This window comes from Lacerta agilis, chromosome 6 (genome assembly GCF_009819535.1).
Source record: "Lacerta agilis isolate rLacAgi1 chromosome 6, rLacAgi1.pri, whole genome shotgun sequence".
Lineage (NCBI taxonomy): Eukaryota > Metazoa > Chordata > Lepidosauria > Squamata > Lacertidae > Lacerta > Lacerta agilis.
In genome coordinates, this window is record NC_046317.1 from 37,827,749 (window position 1) to 37,851,791 (window position 24,043).

The 24,043-nt window shown below is 43.5% G+C and overlaps 1 protein-coding gene across 3 annotated transcripts in view; it reads right to left on the reverse strand.

The window, feature by feature from the left end:
* Window positions 1-11,000, reverse strand: part of PRKAA2 (protein kinase AMP-activated catalytic subunit alpha 2) — a 28,700-nt gene extending 17,700 nt beyond the window's left edge. The window contains exon 1 of one of the 3 annotated variants that reach the window (XM_033152020.1): window positions 10,934-11,000. Coding sequence is in view for 2 of the 3 variants with exons in the window: in XM_033152019.1 (XP_033007910.1) it covers window positions 3,178-3,277 (100 nt within the window). In the remaining variant the exon portion in view is untranslated. Of the gene's footprint in view, window positions 1-3,177; window positions 3,333-10,933 lie in introns of those variants that run through there. The other 2 variants (XM_033152019.1, XM_033152021.1) reach the window with 2 other exon arrangements.
* Between the last annotated feature and the right edge of the window lie 13,043 nt (window positions 11,001-24,043).

The following is a 24,043-nucleotide window of genomic DNA, read 5'->3' on the forward strand; positions in this document are numbered from 1 at the left end:
AGCCATGAAGCTCACTGGGTGACCTTGGGCCAGTCACCATCTCATGGTCTAACCTACCTCACAGGGTTGTTATGAGGATGAAATGGGCGGTAGGGAACCACATACGCCACCTTAAGATCCTTGGAAGATAAAAGGTAGTATATAAATATAATAAATAAATGCTTATCTGGCATCTCCCAGATCAACAATGTAAATATGCTCCAATGGGACAAAGTCCCAGTTGTATGCTTTGGTGACAACCTAAGGATGATCTATTCAACAACCTGCTGTAGTTCACACACAACATTTGCTAAACTCCAAACCAGCAAAGCAAACAAACCAAAGTATTAAGCTGCAAATGAGTAGCCCATCTTTCATTTGTTACCAATAAAAAAAACAACCTATGTGTCTGTTTGTGGTTTTCTTCGTGCCGATACATTAATAATTAATAATAAACAAGTCTGCCTTGTAATCCATCATTTGCTTACAGCAAGGAACTGATACAGAGATATTATTGTTTCGCTCCCTTGGGGCTTGTTAAGCCTACTTGAATGTCTTAAGAGATGCAAGCAAGAGAGACAGTATTATTTGTTGTGTAGTGCGGTAACTCAGGTTCCTAATATAACCATGAAGCAGAGGCACAACAACTCCCTATGCTACACTATTTAACACATTACTGTGTGTGCGTGTGCAAGCATGTGTGTTTTAATTAAATGGTATAAGGCAGGAATGATGAAAGACAGTATTACCCTCTGAGTAGGTCTACTCAGAGGGTGACCTTAGCAACATTATAGGAAATGGTTCAGCTCAATTATTACAACGGTCCTTAAGAAAGTAAGATACTAGCTACTGTGTGCTGTGCCCTAACCTTTCATACCCACTGAAAAACAGTTTTTCCAACCTTGCAAATAAGCCTATTAAAGTTACTAGCCCTAAAAAATGTTTTACTAGCCCACCCACGTTAGTAGTCTGTAGCACACTAATGAATGAGGACAACAATCCTATACATATTTATTTAAGACGAAGCCTCACTGAATAAAATATTTTCTTGCTTGGGAGCAAATCTTACTACCTACAAGCAACTTGGCAAGTGGCAGTTTCCAAGCCTGGACTTTACTTTGCAATGATTGGGATATGATTTCGACACAGCATGACAGATGGAAGGGTCTGTGTGATTAAGAAACCAGTGTGGTTCTAGACTGAAACTGAGGAAACTCAGGTTCAATCCTCACGCAGCGACTGGGCGGCCTTGGGCAGCTCACTACTTTTCCGCTCCAAGCTTTTTGTGACGATAAAATGGGTAGAATGAACCATGTATGTCACCTGAGCCCCTTAAAAGAATGTAATAAATATGGCAGCAATCCTATGCATATTTACCCAGGAGTAAACCCAACTGAACACTAAAGGACTTAGGTATATCTGAATAAATATGCACAGTATTGTGTTGCATTAACTTCATGCCAACCTTGGAAAAAATACTTCACGATGTGAAGATTCTCCATGGATTTGCAAAGAATCAGACTCATGTATGAATGACATTTTATGCCATTCAACACTGGAAAATATCTCACAACAACTTCATAAATAATAATAATAATAACATCTCTTCCTGAATTAGCCTCTTTGGTGATAAAACAAGCTTTTGTGGACTACAGTTCTCTTCAGCTTTAGCACCTTACAAGTCTGTTGAATTTATTACAACATAACCTTTCATGAAGTACAGTCCATTTCAACTGATGATGCCATAATTAAACTGTTAGCCAAGAGTTTTGTGACCTAACAGCTATTCCTCTTGAAACTGTTTATTATTTGGTGACAGCATGCCCATGAAGTTTATTCTAAAAGGCTACTACAGGGCAGCCAAAGACCATGGTTTATGTGAGCTGAAGATGTCCAATGTTGTTGCACCTTGTGCAAATGCTGGAGGGAGCAAGATGTGTGCATCCCAGAGCAGCCAGAGGCAGAGCTCACAATGCATTGCACATCTTACAGGAAGGAAGGGAGGAAAGGCTGTGTGATTCATTAACTGGAGGCCAAATAGTGTGGGTAACCGCATTCGGCTTGCACACGTTTCGCCTCTATTTATCTCCTCCTGTCCTTTCCACAGTGTCACGTTCCCTGCTGGAAACTCTTCAGAGCAGGGACCCCTCTCCCCGGCACTTTAATTTTGCTAAAGCATATATACACAGCTCGTGTGTACTGTCAGCGTCGCTGACAAAGAGAAAAGTGTGTGCTGGATGCTTGCCAGGTGCTCCTGATTTCAAGCCAGGAGCTTTTTGTCTCCTAACCCTAGGAGAACCTCCAGATACCTCAGTTGGTCAAGCATGAGATACTTTAATCTCAGCGTTGGTCAAAAGATTCCTGCATTTCAGAGGGCTGGAGTAGATGACCCTCGTGGTAACTTCCAATTCATGACTCTTTGAAAAAGACCCTAACTCCCTAAGCCCCTGTCATCACTCCCCAGCATCCTATTGCGGGTTTCTGGAGGCAGCGGGGAGGAAGGTGCGAAGGTGTTTATGGGAGGAGCTGAGGGGGAATTGCTGGACTGGGTGCCTGGCTGAATGGAGGGTCAGCTGAAAATGCAAAGCAGGGGTGCCAACTTGAATGAAATATGGGGGGGGCAGGTAAGCACCGCCGCACATAACTGATCACATGACATGTATGTGTGTGTGTTCGTGCGCATACACAGACACAGACACAGACACACACACACACTTAAATGGTGTGCCAACTTGACTAAAATATTGAGGGTCCCGGGTAAGCCCCACATAACCGATCACATGACATGCATGCCATTTGAAGGGCAGTGCCCACACGAACTTTTAAACGGGGGGAGGGGGGCTCAAACATTTTATTAGGAGTTGGCTCCTATGCCAGTGGGAGGGATATACTGTGGGGTGGGGCGCACCGGTGTTGGGGGAGGTGTTCGCTTCAGGGGATGGGGAGGGGGCTCCGGGGAGGAAAGGTGCAAGATGGAGACGGCGGGATAACTGAGCGGGGGGTGGGGGGTGGCGGCTGTCGCCTTGAGCCTCTGGCGCGTGTGCGTATATTGGGGGGGGGGGTGCGCGCTGCGCCTTGGAGAGGCGCTTCCTCGCGCGCGCACTCCATCTCTCCCTCGCTCGCTCCCTCCCTTCCTCAGCAGCAGCAGCGGCGGCGGCTGCAGCATCGAGCCCGCCCCTCCCGCGCCCCATACTCAGCTCTTGACTTTGCCGAAGGTGCCGACCCCCAGCGTGTCCCCCAGCACGTAGTGGCCGATCTTCACCCGCCCGTCGTGCTTCTGCGGCTGCTTCTCAGCCATCTTCGCTCGGCGCTGCCGCCGCCGCCGCCGGCCGGGCCGGACCACAATGCAGCAGGGCAGGGCCGGGAGGGGAGGCGAGGCGGAGGCTGGCAGGCGGCGCGGCGGCGGCGGCAAGCGGGGCGGGGAGGGAGGGAGGGAAGGAAGGAGAGGGAGGGGGCCAGGTAAGGGATGGGGGGCACTGAGCTACTGGAGGCGCCGGGTGGCCCCCCAACCTATTCTATAAAATAGCATCAAGAGAAGGAAGGGCTCGCGCCGAAAGGCTTCTTTCCACCACCACCACCCACAACCTTCGCTGCACGACTGTGGGTACGCCCTTGCACTCGACACATGCTCAGAGACACTCTTGCGGTTCTTTCCGGATCGTAGAAGCATAGAACTGAGGATCATCTAGTCCAGCCCCGCCCCCGCGCCGCAGTTAAGGAATATGCAGCTGCGTTATCAGCACCACGCTCTAACCAAGTGAGCTATCCAGGCTTTTCATTCCTTATTTTACTGTTATTGTTTTATTTTCGTGAGCCGCCTTGTGAAAGAATCATAGAATTGGAAAGGAGCACAGTGGTCATCTAGTCCAACCCCCTACCATGCAGGAATCTTTGGCACAATGTGGGAACCGAACCCATAACCCTAACATTGAGAGTCTCATACTCTACCTACTGAAAGGTCTATCAATATGTCACCGATATCGCAGAAGGAACATTTTGATCAGCTCTGTCCCCCTTGATCTTGTGCAAGAGAACACAAGTAGAGCTGTCCTCCATTGTTCCTTGAACAATTGCCAGAGAGGAGCTCATTCTAAGTCTCCATGCTCGGGTCTTTTTCTTTTCTCATTATCTTCCTGAGCTGAAACTTTGTATTGCAAACAGTTTTAGGCTGCAATCCAATTAGGTAAAGGTAAAGGGACCCCTGGCCATTAGGTCCAGTCATGGAGTGGGGATTTGAACCCTTTTACCTCCCAGCTCCTAGTCCAGCACTCTAAACACGTTTTAATTTTTGTAAAGCACCTTGAAGCCATTGATACAAGCCAGAATATAAATAACTCTGAAGGGTGGTTGTGAGGATAACAGGGAGGAGGAAGAGAACCATGTACATCACCCTGGACTTCTTGGAGGAAAGGTGGGATAAAGATGCAATCAGTAAATAAACAAACTGTAAATACAAATAGGTTATGAAGTAAAGAATGAGAGGGCTCACGTGTGTCACTGTGTGCATTCTGGACATGTCAAAGAATTATTTGTGAGGATGGATCATTATTCTTCAAGAGAATAATTGATAGGAAATGGCGGGGGCATGAAACAACCTCTGTATAAGATCATCTAAGAAATCTATTCAAGGAACTAACAAAAAGTATGTGGAGAGATGGGGACAAGATCTTGATGGGAGCATAAGAAAGAACAATCAAATCTAAAAAGTTTAAGGCAAAGAACCTGAAAAATGTGTTGAAGTTATATTTGAGGAAGAAAGTTATGTGTTTAATCTGAATTTGGTTTCAGGTTGAACTGGAAACGGTGTTTAAAAAAATTAATGCAGCTTTTATTGCCAGTTTACGTAAGACCCCTTGCATTGTAACAGACAGACTTCTGTTCATTTGCAACTTACAAGTCATGGATGCTAATTAGCTAGAAAATAAAGAAATATTAAACTCTCCCTGATTAATAGAGGATATTTGGTAACCAAGAACATTGCATGCCTGTAGGCAAAAGCTGGTTTTATAAAAAGGAAAGGCACCAACTCTTAATTCTGCTTAGCCACCTGACCTTTCCCTCTATTCATTTGTCTAAGAACTCTGTGCTCCAAGCAAGTCATCTGATATCACTACCCATAATAGTGAATTCATGTGCTGAGTGCCCAAATAGGCAACAGAGCCAAAATAGGCAACTGAGAACACGCAGTTGTCTTCTACTACCTACTATCTCCCTCTTTTAAAGTGTATCCCTGTAGACCAGACTGTTTAACAATATCCTTCCCAACAAGTAGCAGTCCTTGTGCTTAATACTAACTCGGGAGGGCTAACATTTATTGCCATTTACACTCCCTTGATGCTTCACTTGCTCTTACTGCTGGCTTCCCCCCCACACAAAAAAACCACACCAACCAATTAAGCTTTTATCCCGTTTTTCTAAATGGCAGGATATCAACTGCTGCCTTCACCCAAGCCTATAGTCCAGACACTATGGTTTTTTATGGATCTTCTCAGTAGGTACCCATATAAATATAGGGTGGGTGGGTTGGTGCCCCCTCTGCTCAGCACCCTGTGCAGGGGAACCACCCACACTGCCCTAAATCTGGCGCTGATACTTGCACCTCCTTTTAAAAGGAAACAGACATAAGGGGGTTGTGAATAACCAGCTATTAAACTTTCAGTCCAGGTGCTTATCTATTGTTTCCCAGACAGACAATGTATGTTACTGATGTATTATCTTGGTTCACACACAAGGCACAGGTAACCCATAAAAATCACAACTGTTTCATTCTTTTCCTGGTTCTTCTGCAGCCGCACTATCTAGAGCTAAGCCATCATTTTGGCTTAGCAGTATGTCTGAATCTGGGATTGTGATTTGTCTTGCTCCAGATGAACTACAAACTATAGCCAGCAGCTATAGGTTTTGTTATTTGTTTCTTAAAAAATTACCTTAACAGATTTGAGAACTGGGCGCAAACAAAATGAGTTTCAGTAGGGACAAATGTAAGGTTCTGCACTTAGAAAGAACCAGTTGCACAAATATAAGATGGGGGACAACTGGCTTGCCAGTAATATGTGTGAAAAGGATCTAGGGGTCTTAGTAGACCACAAGCTGAACACGAGTCAACCATGTGATACAGCAGCAAAAAAAGCTACAACAGAAGTATAGTGTCCTGATCAAGGGATGTAATAGTCCCACTCTATTCTGCCTTGGTCAACCACACCTGGATTACTGTGTCCAGTTCTGCACCAGTTCTGGGTGCCACAATTTAGAAGGATGTTGACAAGCTGCAATGTGTGCAGAGGAGGGCAACAAAGGTACTAAAGGGTCTGGAAATAAAGCCTTATGAGGAACGGTTGAGGGAGTTTGGTATGTTTAATCTGGAAAAGAGGAAACAGGAGATTTGATAGCCATCTTCGGATATCTAAAGGTCTGTCACATGGAAGATGTAGCAAGTTTGTTTCCCCCCTGCTCCATAGGGTCGGAGACAAACCAATGGCTTCAAAGTACAAGAAAGGAGATTCTGACTGAACATCAGGAAGAACCTTTTGATGTAAGGGCTCTTTGCCAATGGAACAGACTCCCTCGGAACGTGAGAGATGTGTATAAAATACATTTTAAAAGGGATTAAACAACTTCAGGGAGAATAAAGCTGTCAGTGACCACGCTGGCTTATGTTTTACCTCCAGCTGTCAGAGGAGTATGCCTATGAGTACCTGTTGCTTGGAAGCACAAATGAAAAAGTTCTGTTGCGTTCATGTCATGTTTGTGGGCTTCCCATAGGCATCTGGTTTAATACTATGAGACAAGGATGCTGGACTAGAGGGCTTCCGGTTCCGCTCTGCCTGAATGGAGGCAGCACCCATGACAGCGGGATATCATAGGCAAAGGAAAAACAGGGATGGTTGTGGGTAATCATCCTTGCAAATTCCCCCCAAGGGTGGGGGGAGTGGGCTTCACTCACAGTTCATCTCAGTACCTGGCTCTCGCTCTAACGTGGAATGGGGGGGCAGGGAGGCACTGAGTGCAAAAACACATTGCCTGTTGAAAACCATCCAATGCCGCCATTCAGAAGCAGAGGTTCTCCTGTTAATTAGAGCTTCATTGAGCTAAAGTACAGGTGTGTGCTTGAAGAGATGAGATCAAAAACTGCAGAACAAACTTAACTGCAAGGACTTTTAGGTTTGAACTTGAGATAAGACTTCATTCGGTGCAAAATACGGTGGGAGGGAGGGGAGCCTATGGTTTATTTAAAGTTTTCTTCTCTACATTTATGATTTGGTAACCCTCCTCTGAATGTTAGTTCAAATTATATTTGTACAAGCGAGTATGGAAGAAATGGGATTATAAATATGGAATATAACATCAAATGGAACTGTGTGTAAAAAAAAAAGGAAGGGAAGCTCAATTTTGCAAAAGGTTAACGATGGATACTTAGAGCCAACTCTTCCCCAGCCTTTATTATTTATGAAGTGAACTGAGTAACACTAAGAGGACTTGGAATTTAATTTAATTGAAAGTATAATTGCTCATATGTGTTCAGCTGGAAGGAAGGATGAAAGGAGTCTGAACTGCCAATTAAATGATAAGGTTCTTTATTGAGTCATCTGCAGTTCGACAGGCCACTCTTCTTCCCAGGCTGAGAGGAAAAATGGTGACAACAGTTTATTTACTGGGACAGAATGACTTTTGCAGTTGTTAAAGTTCTTGGTGCAAAACAACAAAGCACAGGACAGAGTGATGGAGAAATTTCTGGAACAACAATGGGATATCAGCTCCGCCCGAAGCATGACGGATAACAGTAACAATTGGGGGAAAGACATAACATCTTACAAGGACAGGATGAAACACCACGGACAGAATAATTGCCACACACAGGAAGAACAAAGATATAGTTTGAGTTCCTCACTTGCAGTTTTATAAATAATTTAAAGTGTCAACACAAATACAGTAGAAGTTATTAATATTGCAGTTGTTGTATAAGGGATTACCATTATGACCGGAATGTAATTGAAACTAATTAAGATTTTGGGATGCAGAAATAAAATCATCAAACCATCAAATCAAGCATGTGGGAGGTTATATAATTTGGTATTTGAATGATTGGTATTCATAATTGTATTATAAATTGGTATTGTTATAATAATGATTATTATTGGACTGTCATTGAAAACTAATAAAAATTTCTTACAAAGAAAGGATGCTGGACTAGATGAGCCTTTGATCTGGTCCAGCAGGGATTGTATGCTCTATGTTCTTGTATCAACACTGACTAAATATGAAGCGAAAGCCCAGTGACTATTCAAGATCACAATTTGCAAAGTAGAATTTTGAAGAGCTGGGTGGGGGGGCAACTTCATTTCACCAAAAGTTTACAGCAAAAAAAAAAGTTTACATTTTTTAAAATACAGTCGTGGGAGCAGAGCAACTGTTCATTCCCTACCCACTATCACCCATTCAAACAGCATGCACGGTCTACTATTTCCTTCTCTTTAGGATTAATACAAAAAGTGTCAGAAGGAGCACACACGTTCACCACAAACTGAAACCTGTTTTATAGCCATTCCTTCTTCACAGGGAGGCTTGCGGACTGACATTCTGTGAGAGGTGCTGTCAACCAAGAATGATCTTCCCTCTTGCCAAATGACAACTCCTGAGTTTCTTTGAGGGAAGCCATTGCAGCTAAACTGGTAATAAAAATCAATAAATATTTGTAATAGACACCTGCCCCGAAAGCACAGGAAGTCGTGTACAATGTCTATCTTAGGTGTTTCAGAAATTGAGTGGGGTAGGATGGGAATATTCTTAGGAAGTAATCTTGTGAACAGGGCTGGGTTTAGGTTTGATGAGGCCCTAAGCTACTAAAGGCAATGGGGCCCTTTATATGTCCAGCTGTCCTTTGTCAACAACAAATTGTTGCTGGTTTTTTGTGTTGAAAATATGCTACGTGGTAATTTATGGACCCAATAGGTATCTAAAGCCATTTGCACATAACAAAATATGTATTTTATCAAAGTAATTGATATAGAAATGAGCAAACCAGTGATATTTTAGGGAGCAGGCTAGCAGGCGGGGCCCATTACTTATATCATAGGAGCCTACACAACACAAAACACTGTTGCTGTATGTAGGTTTTATTTTTATTTATTTTTATCTTTTATTTTGGAAACGTACATCCAGTTCCCCCCCCCTTTTTTTGAGCCCCCAAGAGAGTGGGGCCCTAAGCTATAGCTTGTTTAGCTTATACATAAATTTGGCACTGCTTGTGAACATACCTTAAGTGGTTCATACCTACCGTACTTGATTTTTTAAAAACTTTTGTGATGCTAAATTCAGTTGTCTTGTAACACCCTATTTCAAGCTGATTTATCCAACTCATAATACTGTTTGTTAGCTGTTAATTGTCTGGATCAGTTTCAATTTTTGCCCCAGCACAATTGTGACACTGCTTTCTGTAGTAAAATAAAAATAAAAATTAATGAGCCCTTTTAAATGCAGTGTCTCTCTTCTGATTTTTTTAAAAGTGCCATTCCCCCTTACCCTCTCAACAGAAGTATTACTTAAAAAAAAAAAAGTTCACCTTTAGTCAATGGGGTGAAAAAGGATTTATGAATTAAATAAAAATAATACGCATTCCTCCTGGAAAGACACATTCCAACTTTTCCCTCTTTGCTCAATAAAGCAGCATTTTTGTGGCAGAATGCCAGCATTTTTATGAATAGAAGCCTTACTTTCTTCATCTGCAAGGAACAGCTCTGAAATATTAATTAAAATGAAAGCCCCACATGAGACACTCCGTAGCTGTGCTATTTTTAGTCAAGGATAAGGCGTTTTTGCAATGCGAGTATTTCTTTGAATGATTTCTTCCAAAAAAAAAAATTTTTTTTTAAAATACAGGAAAACTGAAGTATAATTTACAGTAATATGCTTACTATTGTTCTCATTATTTCTGCTGTCAACACAACCCCCGCAAAGGATTATTCTCACAGCAGCCAATTTAAAGAACATTACTTGCCTGTTTAAATCCTCAGTGAATATTTCACAGCTCAAGTGAATGGAGGGGGTGCAGGAAAGCAAGCAATAAACATGTCAGTCTAGAAACTAGCTTTTTAAATAAAAAGGTTGAATATAGTGACGTTCACCAGACTGGAAATGGGTGGGAAGATTGTTTTCATATGTAAACAATTCCCAGGAGCCTTTTGTACTGTGTGACAGTGTATTCACTATCTTACATTGGAAGACAAAGTAGCATCAATTCTTAGTAAAATTGTGGTTTCTCTTATAGGATTTGGAACAGATACCCACATTATTACTCTTCCCTCCGCATCAATAATAACCACGTGCAAGAAAACCACTGTTTTCAAGGCAAGATTTCTCAAGCGCAGCATTATCTTTCCAAGAGTGAAGAAACCATGTGATGACAAAACTTGGTTTTCTGTTTTCCACTTTTTAAAGGTTGCTTGATTTATCACCGATAGTACATATAGGATAGCAAAATGATTTTAAAAAAAGGAACCCTGTTATACCATTTGAAACAAACATACCTAAATAAGAACAACTCAACAAACTAACTGCATGCACTAAAGAGATTCATGAGAAGAGAAAAAAAAGGAACCCTGTTATACCATTTGAAACAAACATACCTAAATAAGAACAACTCAACAAACTAACTGCATGCACTAAAGAGATTCATGAGAAGAGAAGACTCCCTAGAAAAGACCCTGATGTTGGGAAAGATGGAGGGCACAAGGAAAAGGGGACGACAGAGGATGAGATGGTTGGACAGTGTTCTCGAAGCTACTAACATGAGTTTGGCCAAACTGCGAGAGGCAGTGAAGGATAGGCGTGCCTGGCGTGCTCTGGTCCATGGGGTCACGAAGAGTCGGACACAACTGAATGACTGAACAACAACAACAAAGAGATTATATACAAGTGTGTGCATTGGTTTATCAGCTTAACAAAACCCCTGGCCTACCTGGTGGCAAATCAACATGTCAAGTCCCCAGTCCAGGATCAAGCCACATGTCCAAAGTCCTGCAGAGAACCTGGCGCATCCAAGCTGAGGACCACCAACGGGCAGTTGAGTAGACACAGCATCTCAGCTCAGCTGCCCTTTTATACATTGCAAGCTGATTGCAGCATCTGGGCCTGATGAGGCATGTGATCCTCACCTGTTTGGGAGCCTACTCAAACTGAGGAATCACAAACATCCTCACCAAGCTAGTGATCCCCAGCTGGCCAGCTAGGGAGCTGGGCTGTGGACTCTTGCCTCCTGCCTCCTGCCTCAGCCTCCTAAAGCAACCCCTCTCGCTGCTCCCTATGTCTCAGAGCCTGCTGTGTTCATGGAGACTGGGGCCCTTCTGGCTCTGGTGATGGGTCCTGCTTCTCTGGTTCCTGTGCATTGACCTCCATCCCCTCACCATCCTCTGTTACCCCATGAGTACTTCCTACACCAACCCAATCCCCAGCTTGCCCCGGTGTGTTTCAGTCCCAGCTAAACCCCTTGCCAGGATCCTCTTCCTTCTCTTCCAACTCCTCGTCTTCCTGCCAGTTCAGGGCATGCAACTTATATTTGTCCTATATCCTGCTTCAGTCTTCTTGTGATAGATTTCACTGAAACCCCAGTCTGCAATGAATTCTACCTCCAGTCTGACTTTCCTGTGCTAGATTTATATGCCCTTGCTTTCTCAGTTATGCCTTGTCTCTCCTGTGGTTGCTTAGCATGATATTTTTTTAAAAAAATGTTTTTTTAAAGAACATTTTATATAGTTTTATATATTTTATATATTTTATATTGCAGGCATTATATATCTATGCATGTATTTCATATGATCAATAAATGTACCCTGGGTAGCTTACAAAGAAGACAAAATTACAAAATAGAATATAAAATTCAATTGTGTTGGCTACCATTCTAAGCTTCCTATTTTATACACAACAACCTTCCCCAGCTTGATGCTGTCCCAGAGTTTTGTACTATATCTCCCATTAGCCCCAGTCACCACGCCATCAACACCAGCCAACATAGCTTTCCTGGCTGGGGTTGCTGGGAGCTGAATTCTGAAACATCAGGAGGGCACCAGGTTGGGGAATATTGCTACAGCCAGCTGTAAGCCCCATTGAACTCAAGTGGATTTCTTGCATAGCGTTGCACTGTGAATGCCACTTGATGATAATAAATGAAATATTTGATTAAGGTTCCTTGATTTAATGCCTTTTTCCCCTTCAAAAGATGGCAACTATTGATTTTTTTTTTTTAAGAAACAGGCTGTCTGTCTCCTCAACAGCTCATAAATCATAACAGGGTATATTTGGACAGTGTAGTTATTGTGCCCTAATAGGAAAGGGAGAGCCTATTATCTCTGACACTTGGTGTTAGCTGACATGAATGGAGAAAGAGGATGGTTGTTTTGTTTCCCCCCCTGTAAGCAAGAGTGACTAAGGAGGACTAAAAGACAGCAACTTGTCTTACTGCAAAGTCAAGGACAGCTGTGTCACTCTGGATTCGCAGCCTTCATGATGCACAAGATTGATGTGTCCTGACATTCCAGAGATAAATGAGTATACACTTAGATTACCTGAAGCGTCTGTACAGCAATTCTGGACAAACGTTTGTGTTCTGATAGAATTCTTTGACTCACTGAAACTTGCATCATAGTGAACATGTTACTGAATCATGAATGTTGAACACTAGATGGAGCATCCCCCACACTATAATTTAAAAGAGCCCAAATAGAGTATTTTGAGTGGATTTAATTTGTAAAAGCATGCCTAATGTAACAGAAGAATGCATCCTGTCCCTCCACTTTTTGCCAGACTGCACCATCTACACCTGTCCCTTGCTGTCTTAGTTTTTTTCAATTTTCAGTTTAGTTTTCCAATTTCCACATCAGTTTTCCATTTTAAAAAAAGTTGTCATGTAAATTCACCAGCTTTTTAGTTTGAACTTTGCCTAATGTGCACAGTTGTGCAAAGCAATTTCCCCTAATATATATATATATATGCATTTGAATGCATACTTTATTCCCTGCCCCCAGTATATCCATTTTTCTATACTTTATGCAACCACAGAATTGCATTGCCAAATCTGGAGAAATATTAGGTGCCATGGAAAATAAATTTCCTATGGTTCCTAGTTGTCCTGGATGTCAGCACAGCTGCGTCTATGGCTTAATAGAAGCCCCATCATGAGCCCCTGCTGCCACGTAAAGGAAGGGGAAATATGATGGGGGCAGTGCTGTCAATGGAAGAAGAAGAAGAAAAGAAGAAGAAGAAGAGTTTAGATTTGATATCTCTCTTTATCACTACCTGAAGGAGTCTCAAAGCGGCTAACATTGTCCTTTCCCTTCCTTCCCCACAACAAAAACACTCTGAGGTGAATGGGGCTGAGAGACTTCAAAGAAGTGTGACTAGCCCAAGGTCACCCAGCAGCTGCATGTGGAGGAACGGAGACGCGAACCCGGTTCACCAGATTGCAAGTCTACCACTCTTAAACACTACACCACACTACACTACACCACAGAGGAGAGGGTTCATGCCAAGTCTAAACCACAAAGTGGTCTCAATGCGTAATGAGCCCAGAGGCAGTTTGCTTTTTTGACTCTGCCCTGAAGTCAAAATTCTCTATAAACATCTAAACTTACCCCAAAATCCTGCTGTTTATGTGCAGTGGCGGAGGAAGCCTCTTCGCCGCCAGGGGCGGTGGAGCGGAGGCACCCCCAGGGGGTGTAGCATCACGACATGTGTGTCGTGACATCACAACCCACACCGGATGTACTGCGCATGCCCGGAATTTCCGGGCATGCGTAGTGCATACGGGCCACTGCTGCTGCTCCTATGGCGAGCCAGTGAGCGAGCAGCAGGTCGTGGGGCTGCCCCGTCTATGCTGCTTTATGGACGCAGCAGCCCCACGACCCGCTGCTCGCTCGCCGGCTCACTCGGTCGCCACGGGAGCAGCAGTGCCGAATTTCCAGGCATGCGTAGTGCATCCGGGCCGGCGTTGCTGCTCCTGCGGCGAGCTGGCGAGCGAGCGGTGGCTTCTGGGGCTGCCCTTGTCGTGCTGCTTTGTGGACGGGGCAGCCCCATGAGCCGGTAAGCGAGCGGTGGCTCATGGGGCTGCCCCAGCCATCCATAAAGAAGCACGGACGGGTGCCGGGCGGCAGAGGAGTGGCGGGAGGGGCTGGGGAGTGTCACCCCCCCTCCCCTGGAACCCGGGGCGACCCGCCCCCTACGCCACACCCTTCTTACGCCACTGTTTATGTGCATGGGAGATCACAGCTCTCAATATCTATCCAGTCATTACTCTGAGGTTCCAGTAAACCAACATTTTATGTTTGGGGGAGATATCTGTCATTATTTGTTTCATTGCTCTATTTATTCAACCCCAATGTGTTGTCAGGTCTGCTAGTGAGAACAGCAGAAGCAAATGACTTTTTGAGGAAAGTAAACCATCTGTTGTGCAACCATGGAAAATAGATTACCTATAGGGGAGCTCAATTTGCTACTGCAGCACAAAAGCTGCGAAGAGCCTTTATAACGGGGAGGGGTGGGTTGTCATGAAGATTGACTTTTTTCTATTTATGTTACTACTGCCTACGATTTTCATGGTATTTCTACAGTCTTATCTTCCTGAGTTCTGTTTTAAGTGAACCTCCTGCAATGCTTGAACTTTTCTTTCTTTTTTTGCTATTATTAATGATGTCACCCATCTGCTTAAAAAATAAAAGTGAGCTGCCTGATAGAATTGTTGTGAAGACACATTGCATGCTAATGTACTATAGAAACGATGGTTCTGATATTAACAAATCGGAATTCTGCAGACTCAGCTTGCAGCGGGCACTATAACTAGAGGAATACACATGGGATATGTAATTCAGTCTGGGATGCTTTTAAATCTCAGGCTTTTTAAAGCACAGCCAGAGGCACATGCCTTTTGGTTGCATGCCCTGAGTAGCATGGAGTTGGAAAAGGAGCTAGCCCTTCAAGAATTGGAAAGGATTCCAGCAGTTCTTTGGACCAGGAATGGGGAATTCGATTCGGCTGGTGGGCCAGATACTTATCTCCCTGAACCTGCCATAGACCAAACATGGCAGGTGATTGGGGTTGCCCACCTGTCAATCATGCAGTGATGTCAGGTGGCCTGTTTTTGCCTGCAGCAGCCATCAGCTGACCATCTGCGTTTGGGAGTTTTGCGTGTAGAACTCTGCAAGCCTCACCCATCAGCTGCTTGTCAGAGCTTGGGTGCTTTGCACACAGAGCTGTCAGCTGAACATTGGGGCTCTGGAGTCTCGGAGGCTAATCATCCAGAACCAAGTTCTTGTTCTGCTTTTCTTTGACAGCTTCCTATGAGGTACGGTCACCTTTAAAACCACTCACGTTCCTGCCCCTATACAAATAATTGAAATAGAAGGTGGCATTCTCAGCACAGGACTGGGCTGTCTTTAGAAACCCTAAAGACCTATTGGTGTAAATATTGTACATATAAATTCCTGCAGTAGAAAGTAACTAGTGAAGCAGTACTGCTTTATGGAAGAGCCATAGCTTAGTAGTAGAGCATCCGAGCTGCACTGGTGGGGAAAATCAGGACATTCCAGGATCAAATCAGAAGCCAGGATGGCTTTTGTAATTCTGGACTGTCCCTGGAAAATTGGGACACTTGGAGGGTATGTCCTTTAGCAGGTGTTGGCATTGGCCAGTTTGCTGGTTTATTTAGGGACTAAAAAGCTGCCTTATATAGTACTGAGTCAGAACAGTGCTGCATTAAAACCTGTGGAGGCCCCTAGGCAGTCGAAATCTTGGAGGCCCCCTTGCAAATTATCTCAAATATACTAGGATCTGGAGTCGGCAGGAACTCACAACCCTCTAACTTAAAGAAAGCTTCATATCTGGAGCTTTCATGTGCGCTCACTCTAGTGGGATAACATTGAACTAAGAAAGCTCGATTGGAATTTTCTTTCAAGATCAAATCAATATTATTTTGATCCGTTGTTGCGGAACCCCTAAAAGGCATGGGGACCCATAGGCCAGGGCCTACTCTGCCTATTTGGTAATCCAGAACTGAATCAGATCTTTGGTCCAGCTAGCTCAGTATGGTGTACACTGACTGGCAAGCAGGGTTTCATACGGGAGAAATTCCCATGTGAGGGATTGAACCTTCTACATGCACAGCAGATGCTCTACTTCTGAGCTACAGCCCTCCAGTAAAGTCTGTTTTCAAACAATTCCCTGGCAAGATTGCAAGGTACCAGGCTATCCTTACAGTGACCTGAAAATGCGGCCTCCGCATCCCACTTTACTCGCTTTCCAAACTTTACTTCTGGAAACCGGCCAGCCTGTAGCACAAAGTCGGAATTTACCAGCCTTTATATAGACTCTTGCACACATACTATTTCTTTCATTGCCAGCTTACTCCAAAAATGCCTGCTTTGTGTACATAACACATAGGGTAGTATACACACAGCTCTCTAAGGTGAGCTATAGCCACATGAAAAAGAGTTTGAAAATATATACATATGGCAATGTTGTGATTTTGAAATACTGTTGTTTATCTTCTGCTGGAATGTCTAATAATTACTCTCCTTTTTGCTTTACTTAATAGCCTGCCACACTTACTCTAATTTTGCTCCAGACACTTACATTTGACAGTTAAGCCATTTTGGAAGCCACAAGATAATAATTTCAACTTTTATATCCCATCTTTCTATCAACGTTGAAGCTCAAGTTGTATATATAACTTTAGGTGATTTAAGTCTGCATTTATGAAGAACTGCTAAGACCTACTGTTAAAGTCTGCTTATATATATATATATATATATATATATATATATATATATATATATATAACAAGTCAACCTCTCCCAGATACTCAAAAGCTATGCTCAAAACACACATTTGCCAAAATAAATATATTTTAACCCTAGTCTAGCTTGAGTGTGAGGATTTGAATCAAACAGAATTTAGAAGCACTAGGCTAGGGAAAATGGCAAGAGATTATTTAAGGGCAAGGTAGGGAATTTGCAATCCTCTAGAGGTTTTGGGGATTCCCAGCTCCCAGCACCCCCAGCCAGCCTGCCTAATGTTCAGGGATGATAGCAGCCATAGTCTGGAAAAGAGGAGACTAAGGGAAGATATGATAGCCATCTTCCAGTAACTCAAGGGCCATAGAAGATAGTGCAAGCTTGTTTTCTCCTGTTCTGGAGGGCAGGACATGAACCAATGGCTTCAAGTTCAAAAAAGGAGATTCCGACTAAACATCAGAAGGAACTTTCTGACAGTAAGAATTGTTTGACCATGAAACGGACTCCCTCAGGAGGTTGTGGGCTCCGTTTCTGTGGAGGTTTTAAAGGAAAGATTGGGTGGCCATCTGTCAGGGATGATTTGGCTGAGATTCCTGCATTGCAGGGGGTTGGACTAGATGACACTTGGAGACGCTTCCAACTCTACAATTCTATGATTCTAATATCTGGAGGGCCACAGTTTCCCCACCCTTGATTGAAGAAGAGAGCGCAAAATATGGTCTGAAGCTCAACATCAAAAAAACTAAGATCATGGCCACTGGTCCCATCACCTCCTGGCAAATAGAAGGGGAAGAAATGGAGGCAGTGAAAGATTTCACTTTCTTGGGTTCCATGATCACTGCAGATGGTGACAGCAGTCACGAAATCAGAAGACGCATGCTTCTTGGGAGAAAAGCAATGACAAACCTAGACAGCATCTTAAAAAGCAAAGACATCACCTTGCCGACAAAGGTCCGTATAGTTAAAGCTATGGTTTTCCCAGTAGTAATGTACGGAAGTGAGAGCTGGACCATAAAGAAGGCTGATCGCCGTAGAATTGATGCTTTTGAATTATGGTGCTGGAGGAGACTCTTGAGAGTCCCGTGGACTGCAAGAAGATCAAACCTATCCATTCTCAAAGAAATCAGCCCTGAGTACTCACTAGAAGGGCAGATCCTGAAGTTGAGGCTCCAGTACTTTGGCCACCTCATGAGAAGAGAAGAATCCCTAGAAAAGACCCTGATGTTGGGAAAGATGGAGGGCACAAGGAGAAGGGGACGACAGAGGATGAGATGGTTGGACAGTGTTCTTGAAGCTACTAACATGAGTTTGGCCAAACTGCGAGAGGCAGTGAAGGATAGGCGTGCCTGGCGTACTCTGGTCCATGGGGTCACGAAGAGTCGGACACGACTGAACGACTGAACAACAACAACAACATTATTTACTATTTCAATTGCTTTCAAAGCAGGAGGCTCACGTTCATGTTAGTGTTGCCACACCTAGGAACTGATGTCTTTCATTTAGAATTCTAAAGTCATGAATAAACATGCAATGGTTTCATTTTCTGCCCCACATCTCCTCTGGCCCTGTCAACAACCCTCTCATCTGTTGAAATGAACGGACGTCTCAGCAGGCGTTTTATCCATTTTATCAATGCAGCTTGAATATTGTCTGTAGCAGGGATGGTGAACCTCTACACTCCTCCCCAAGTGTTGGGCTACAGCTCCCATCATCCCTGACCATTAGGCATGCTGGTTGGGGCTGATGGGAGTCCAGATTTGGTTCCCCACCACTGTCATGTACCAGGAACTCCACACACAACTGCCTACATTCCAAATATTCTTTCCTCTTCTTCACTTAAAGCTTTCACCCTGCTTTTCCCTGATAGGTGTGTGTAAATGTGCTGTGTTGTGAACAACAGTTTACACACACACATTCACACACATAACCTGCTGAGATTTCAAAACGTGGGTTTGAAATTAATACGCACGTGAAACCGCTCACCTGGAGTTTGTTTTTAACCAGAAGGATACAGACAGAAAACACAGTATCCCATAGCACTGAAAACCTGAGCACACCATTGTACCGGCATGAAAAAGCATAATACATTTTACAAGATGGGGTTCCGTATGTTCAAAAACCCTTAACATTTTGTATGATTGCAATACCTGCCGAAGGCACTAGATGGTAGCATCTGCTTCTGTTTGAAAATGCAGGAACATCAACCCTCTAACAAAGCAGAATCAAATCTGATTCACTTTGTCAGGCAGATTATCAGGGAAACAGCTCAATAACTTTCCAATTACCTAACTATTTATGAAGAGTCATTTTTCACATTGCTAACCCTTCAGGCAGCTTGGCTATCTTTCTGGTAACAATAGCTGTGCTTTGCTGCACTTCAACAAACTTTAAAAATAAAATGTACAAAGGACACCAGCAAAATGTTATTTCAGTTCTTTGAGGAGACAACAGCATTGGCAGCTGGGTGCTGTTCTATCGATGTGATTTCTGAAGATGGCAGACAAAGATATTTCTTGCAAGTCTGGCCTCCCTAGAGCAGAGGGAAGTAAAACTGCAGCTCACTAAGGTGTTGTTGGGCTACAATCCCCACCAGCCAGTGCAATCAATGATTGGGGATAATAGGGGCTTTCATCCAACAATATCCAGAGGGCCACAGGTTCCCTAACCCTGCTTAGGTCCAGTTGCGGATGACTGGGGTTGCGGCGCTCATCTTGCTTTACTGGCTGAGGGAACTGGCGTACAGCTTCTAGGTCATGTGGCCAGCATGACTAAGCCGCTTCTGGCGAACCAGAGCAGTGCACAGAAACGCCATTTACCTTCCTGCTGGAGCAGTACCTATTTATCTACTTGCACTTCGTGCTTTCAAACTGCTAGGTGGGCAGGAGCAGGGACCGAGCAACGGAAGCTCACCCCGTCGCGGGGATTAGAACCACCGACCTTCTGATCGGCAAGCCCTAGGCTCTGTGGTTTAACCCACACCACCACCCACGTCCCTGCTTAGAGGATACTAAATCTTGTATGCCATTTCCGAGCATGTGCAGTAACAGCTTCCGTTAAAAAGGGCAGATCTGAACAAGTGGAAATTGGATTGATTTGTCCAGGCATGATTGTATATCTCTTATCCTGTCCAAATTCTCTCAGATTTAATGTTAATTGGGTAGTAATTCCTACTGGACTCCAGGACTTACTTCTGAATAAACACAAGCATGCTGCGAGTCCCACTTTCTTCACAAGCCTTTGCTCTGTGTAAGTTTACCTAGGGTTACAGCCGTGCAGGATGGTCGCACACATCTAAGCAAATACTACTGAGTTCCATAGGATTTTAATTACTAGTGAGATTGGGACTGCAGAGGGTCTCATCAATTGCCCGCTTACTGGGCCAGTAGCCACAGCAGAGGATGTATATCCCAATGAAAACACTTTGGGTTTAAGCAAACTGTGCCAACAGCACAAGGATTCCTCCTTATACAATGGAACATCCTCTCCCATGGGTCTTAAAAATCTTTTCTGGGTTTTCCCAAAGCAGATTTTAACCAGCAATGGCATCAGTTGTTGCCGGTGTCCTTCTGGTCCCAAATTTTTTTATTTTTTTTTTGGTCTGTGGTCCCACAATTGTGGAATATGATCCCATGGGCCACCGCACCACATCTCTTTTGCCTTTATGACACTTGTTGAAGGCTTTCCTCTTTCAGCTAATTGTTTTATATGTGATGCTGTTGGTTTTGTCTAATTGCATTAGATATTTTTATTGTATTGCATATCGCTTTGAGATGCCACAGAAGAAATGATTCATAAATGATAGAAATGATTCATCACCTTGATTCTATAATTCTATAGCAGGCTGCATCCCAGAATATCTCCAAATATGTAGTGTTCATACACAAATAGGCATTCAGAACTAAGGATTGAACCCAGCGTTTGAGTTATTCAGAGTAGACTCCCAAGAGCCCTGCATTTTTCTGTCGCTGTTTTCTGCAGAAAGGGAGGGGAGGGCATTGTTTCAATAAGAATCCAGGACAAATACAAATGGAGGCCTCAACTCACAGGGAGCCCCAACCTTCGATTCAGAATCAGTTGTGGACTTTCACTCACCTAACATTCAGTGCGATGCAAGATTGACTCTTAGGTAGAGGACGTCAGCCCCGTTCTTTCAGACTAAACATAGTGGACCTTGGCTTTGCTGACAAGGGTGAAACTTGCATTATCTTCAAAGGGAATGCAAGCCCAGCAGAAATTCAGAGCCTGCCATGTGGATCGAAGAATAAGATTTTCATGTATGAACATGCCATGGCACAGAAAGACATACTATATGGAAGAGTGTCTTGCGCAGCGGTTTCCAATCATTTGTGGCAGCAGCTGCTTCCTTAGGTTCAAGTCCTTTCTTTCCCAACAATCTCTTCTTTCCTTGATAGTAAGATTTTCATTTTATTTTTAAAAATTAAGAAATAGTACTCCATACCAGAAATGTGTGAAGGAGAAATGGATCTGCAGAACCACTCTATTGACACTCCTGAGAAAACATATCCATTGGGCTCTCTCCCTCAGTTACCTAGCAGTAGCCATTCCATCAAGCTGTGGCAAAGGGAGAGATGGGACATGAGTGAAATAAACATGGGAAAGCCCATTGTTTCTCCACTGAGCGATTGTAGTGTTTATACAGATTCAGTGCCACCCTGCCTTAAGTTCTGAAAGCATGATGGTCTCCTAGATCCATCAGATTAGGATGAATCCTGAGCCAAACTGGGTAACTTCATTGGTGTTGGGTGGATTTTATAGGCAGGATAGGATATATTTGACAATTTTTCTTTCCCATTACTCACACATGTGAGCAGAACATTTAAACTTAGTTAGCGGAGTTTAAAACGCCATATCTTACAGCATTTAAGTGGAAACTTTGGGACTAGGCTATGTAGTACTCTTATTGCAATTACCGGTAATACAGGCTGTGGTAACAGACTGGATTCCCCCCTCTTATTTAAAAGAACCATGCAACCAACAGCAGGTTAAGCATAAAATAGTATGTACTTAAACAAAGTCTTGCACTTGATTCAAGCAGCAGCAGCAACAAAAACAAGACAAGCACATTCTATTTCTAGATTACAAAATACGTAGCTGAGTTTAAAAACTGAGTCTCTGCGGAAGCGGAGACCAGACAGATGCCTGTCTGCCTCAGAAACATGGTGGGGAAAGAGTGTGATTTCTGAGGTAGGGGGAAGTAGAAAGGCTTAAACCCATCTTGTCTTTTTCCAGGCCAGAAAACTCAAGGGAAGTGACATCACACAGTGCCCTCTTTAGCAATCTTGAACTCTCCACCCCTTCATATTCTTATTTAGCAAACATGCATTGTTAGATTTTGGCAGCAAAATATATACAATGAATGGATGACAGAGAGCTACATGGGTTTCATTGCATTTTACTAGATAGAAAGGGAGGAGGACCAGGAGTTGGCACCAGACAGCTGTTTTACAGTGGCAGACATATGTCAGTCATCGCTGTGATAGAGAATTGTGTAAAACAGGGTGAGTGAGCATATGCACTTTGGCACAAGAGAAGGGCTATATAGAGCCTGAGAAGACATTCGGGTGATATTTAATATTAGTCATACCCATAGCAGACTCAATGAAATTCATGGGTTTTCTGTGACTATGACTAATGTTGGATAGGCGTGTGACTAATATTGAATATCACCCTTAATTCTTTAAAAATATTTCTTGACATAAAGAGGGGTTTTTCTGCAGGGAGGAAAGAGGGTCAATCACTGGTGTTTCCCTAGAACTCTTGCCCAACTCATTTTCACATTAATGATGCTTAAATACAAGATGCTATAGAATCCTTTGTGTGTGAGAAACTCTCATTCGTATGGGAAGGGGGCTTTCCCCACACAAGGGTGCATAAAATCACTGCAGGATTCTGTTCTGTTCTCTAAAGACATAATTAAACTTTTTGACTTTGTGCATTTTAAAATTTCTCAGTTGAACTGGACATTGCATTCCCAAAGAGTTTTTGCAAATGCAAGCATCAATACTTCCTTTGTCAACTTTGGCTTTTTCCTCTTCAAGGACAGGCAAACCACTTCTTTTCCCATTGTTGTGATCATAATAAGAGTTTTTAAACAGAACATAATAACAAGGCAATTGAATGTAATCTATCACGGCTTTAAGTACCAGAATTGGCAGAAGCTGGAACATCTGGAAGTCAAATATGAATCATATAGATAGCTCTGCTGGTTCAGCATGAGCCTCTTAATCTCGGGGTCATGAGTCTGAGACCCACATAGGGCAAAAGATTCCTGCATTGTAGGGGGTTGGACTAGATGACTCTCATGACCCCTTCCAACTCTATGATCCCATACCCACAATTCCTTAAGGGGCAGCGCCAACTGGATTATCCAGCAAACTCTCATCAGCCCCAGCCCCAGTGCCAGATTACCCATAGGCAAAGGAGGCACTGACCTATGGGCCCCATGCCTTTTAGGGGACCTGCAGCAACAGGTCGAAATAATATTGATTTGAAAGAAAATTACAATCAAGTTTTCTTAGTTCAATGTTATCCCACTAGAGCATGCACACAAGGGCCCCCCTAAGATTTTGACTGCCTAGGAGCCTCCACAGGGTTTAATCCAGCACTGCCCAGCCAGCATGGCCAATGGTCAGAAGCAAAGGGAGTTGCTGTCCTTCAGTATCTGAAAGGCACCAACTCAAGGAAGGTTGGTCTGTGCACATCTTTGGCACTTATAAGGTTGGCTCATGCAAAAAAAAAAAAGTTGGAAAAACCCACACTATTTATTTATTTAGGATTGTGGTGGGAAAATCCCCCATTCCTGTACCAATGATGCAAACAGTTGTATTCAACAGCTACACATAAGTGGTCAGTTACACGGAAGCAGAGTGAATATAATGATAAGGGGATTAAAAAAAATCTCTGTAATTTCCCAATAACTGATAAAAGCTGTTCCAGGACAAAAGAGAAATAAATAAATCACATAGTAACCATCTCAAGCTATCACAACATTAGGAAAGTGTTCCTGTTAATAAAGGTAAAGGTAAAGGGACCCCTGACCATTAGGTCCAGTCGTGTCCGACTCTGGGGTTGCGGCGCTCATCTCGCGTTACTGGCCGAGGGATCCGGCGTACAGCTTCCGGGTCATGTGGCCAGCATGACAAAGCCGCTTCTGGCGAACCAGAGCAGCGCACGGAAATGCCGTTTACCTTCCAGCCGGAGCGGTACCTATTTATCTACTTGCACTTTTGACGTGCTTTCGAGCTGCTAGGTGGGCAGGAGCTGGGACC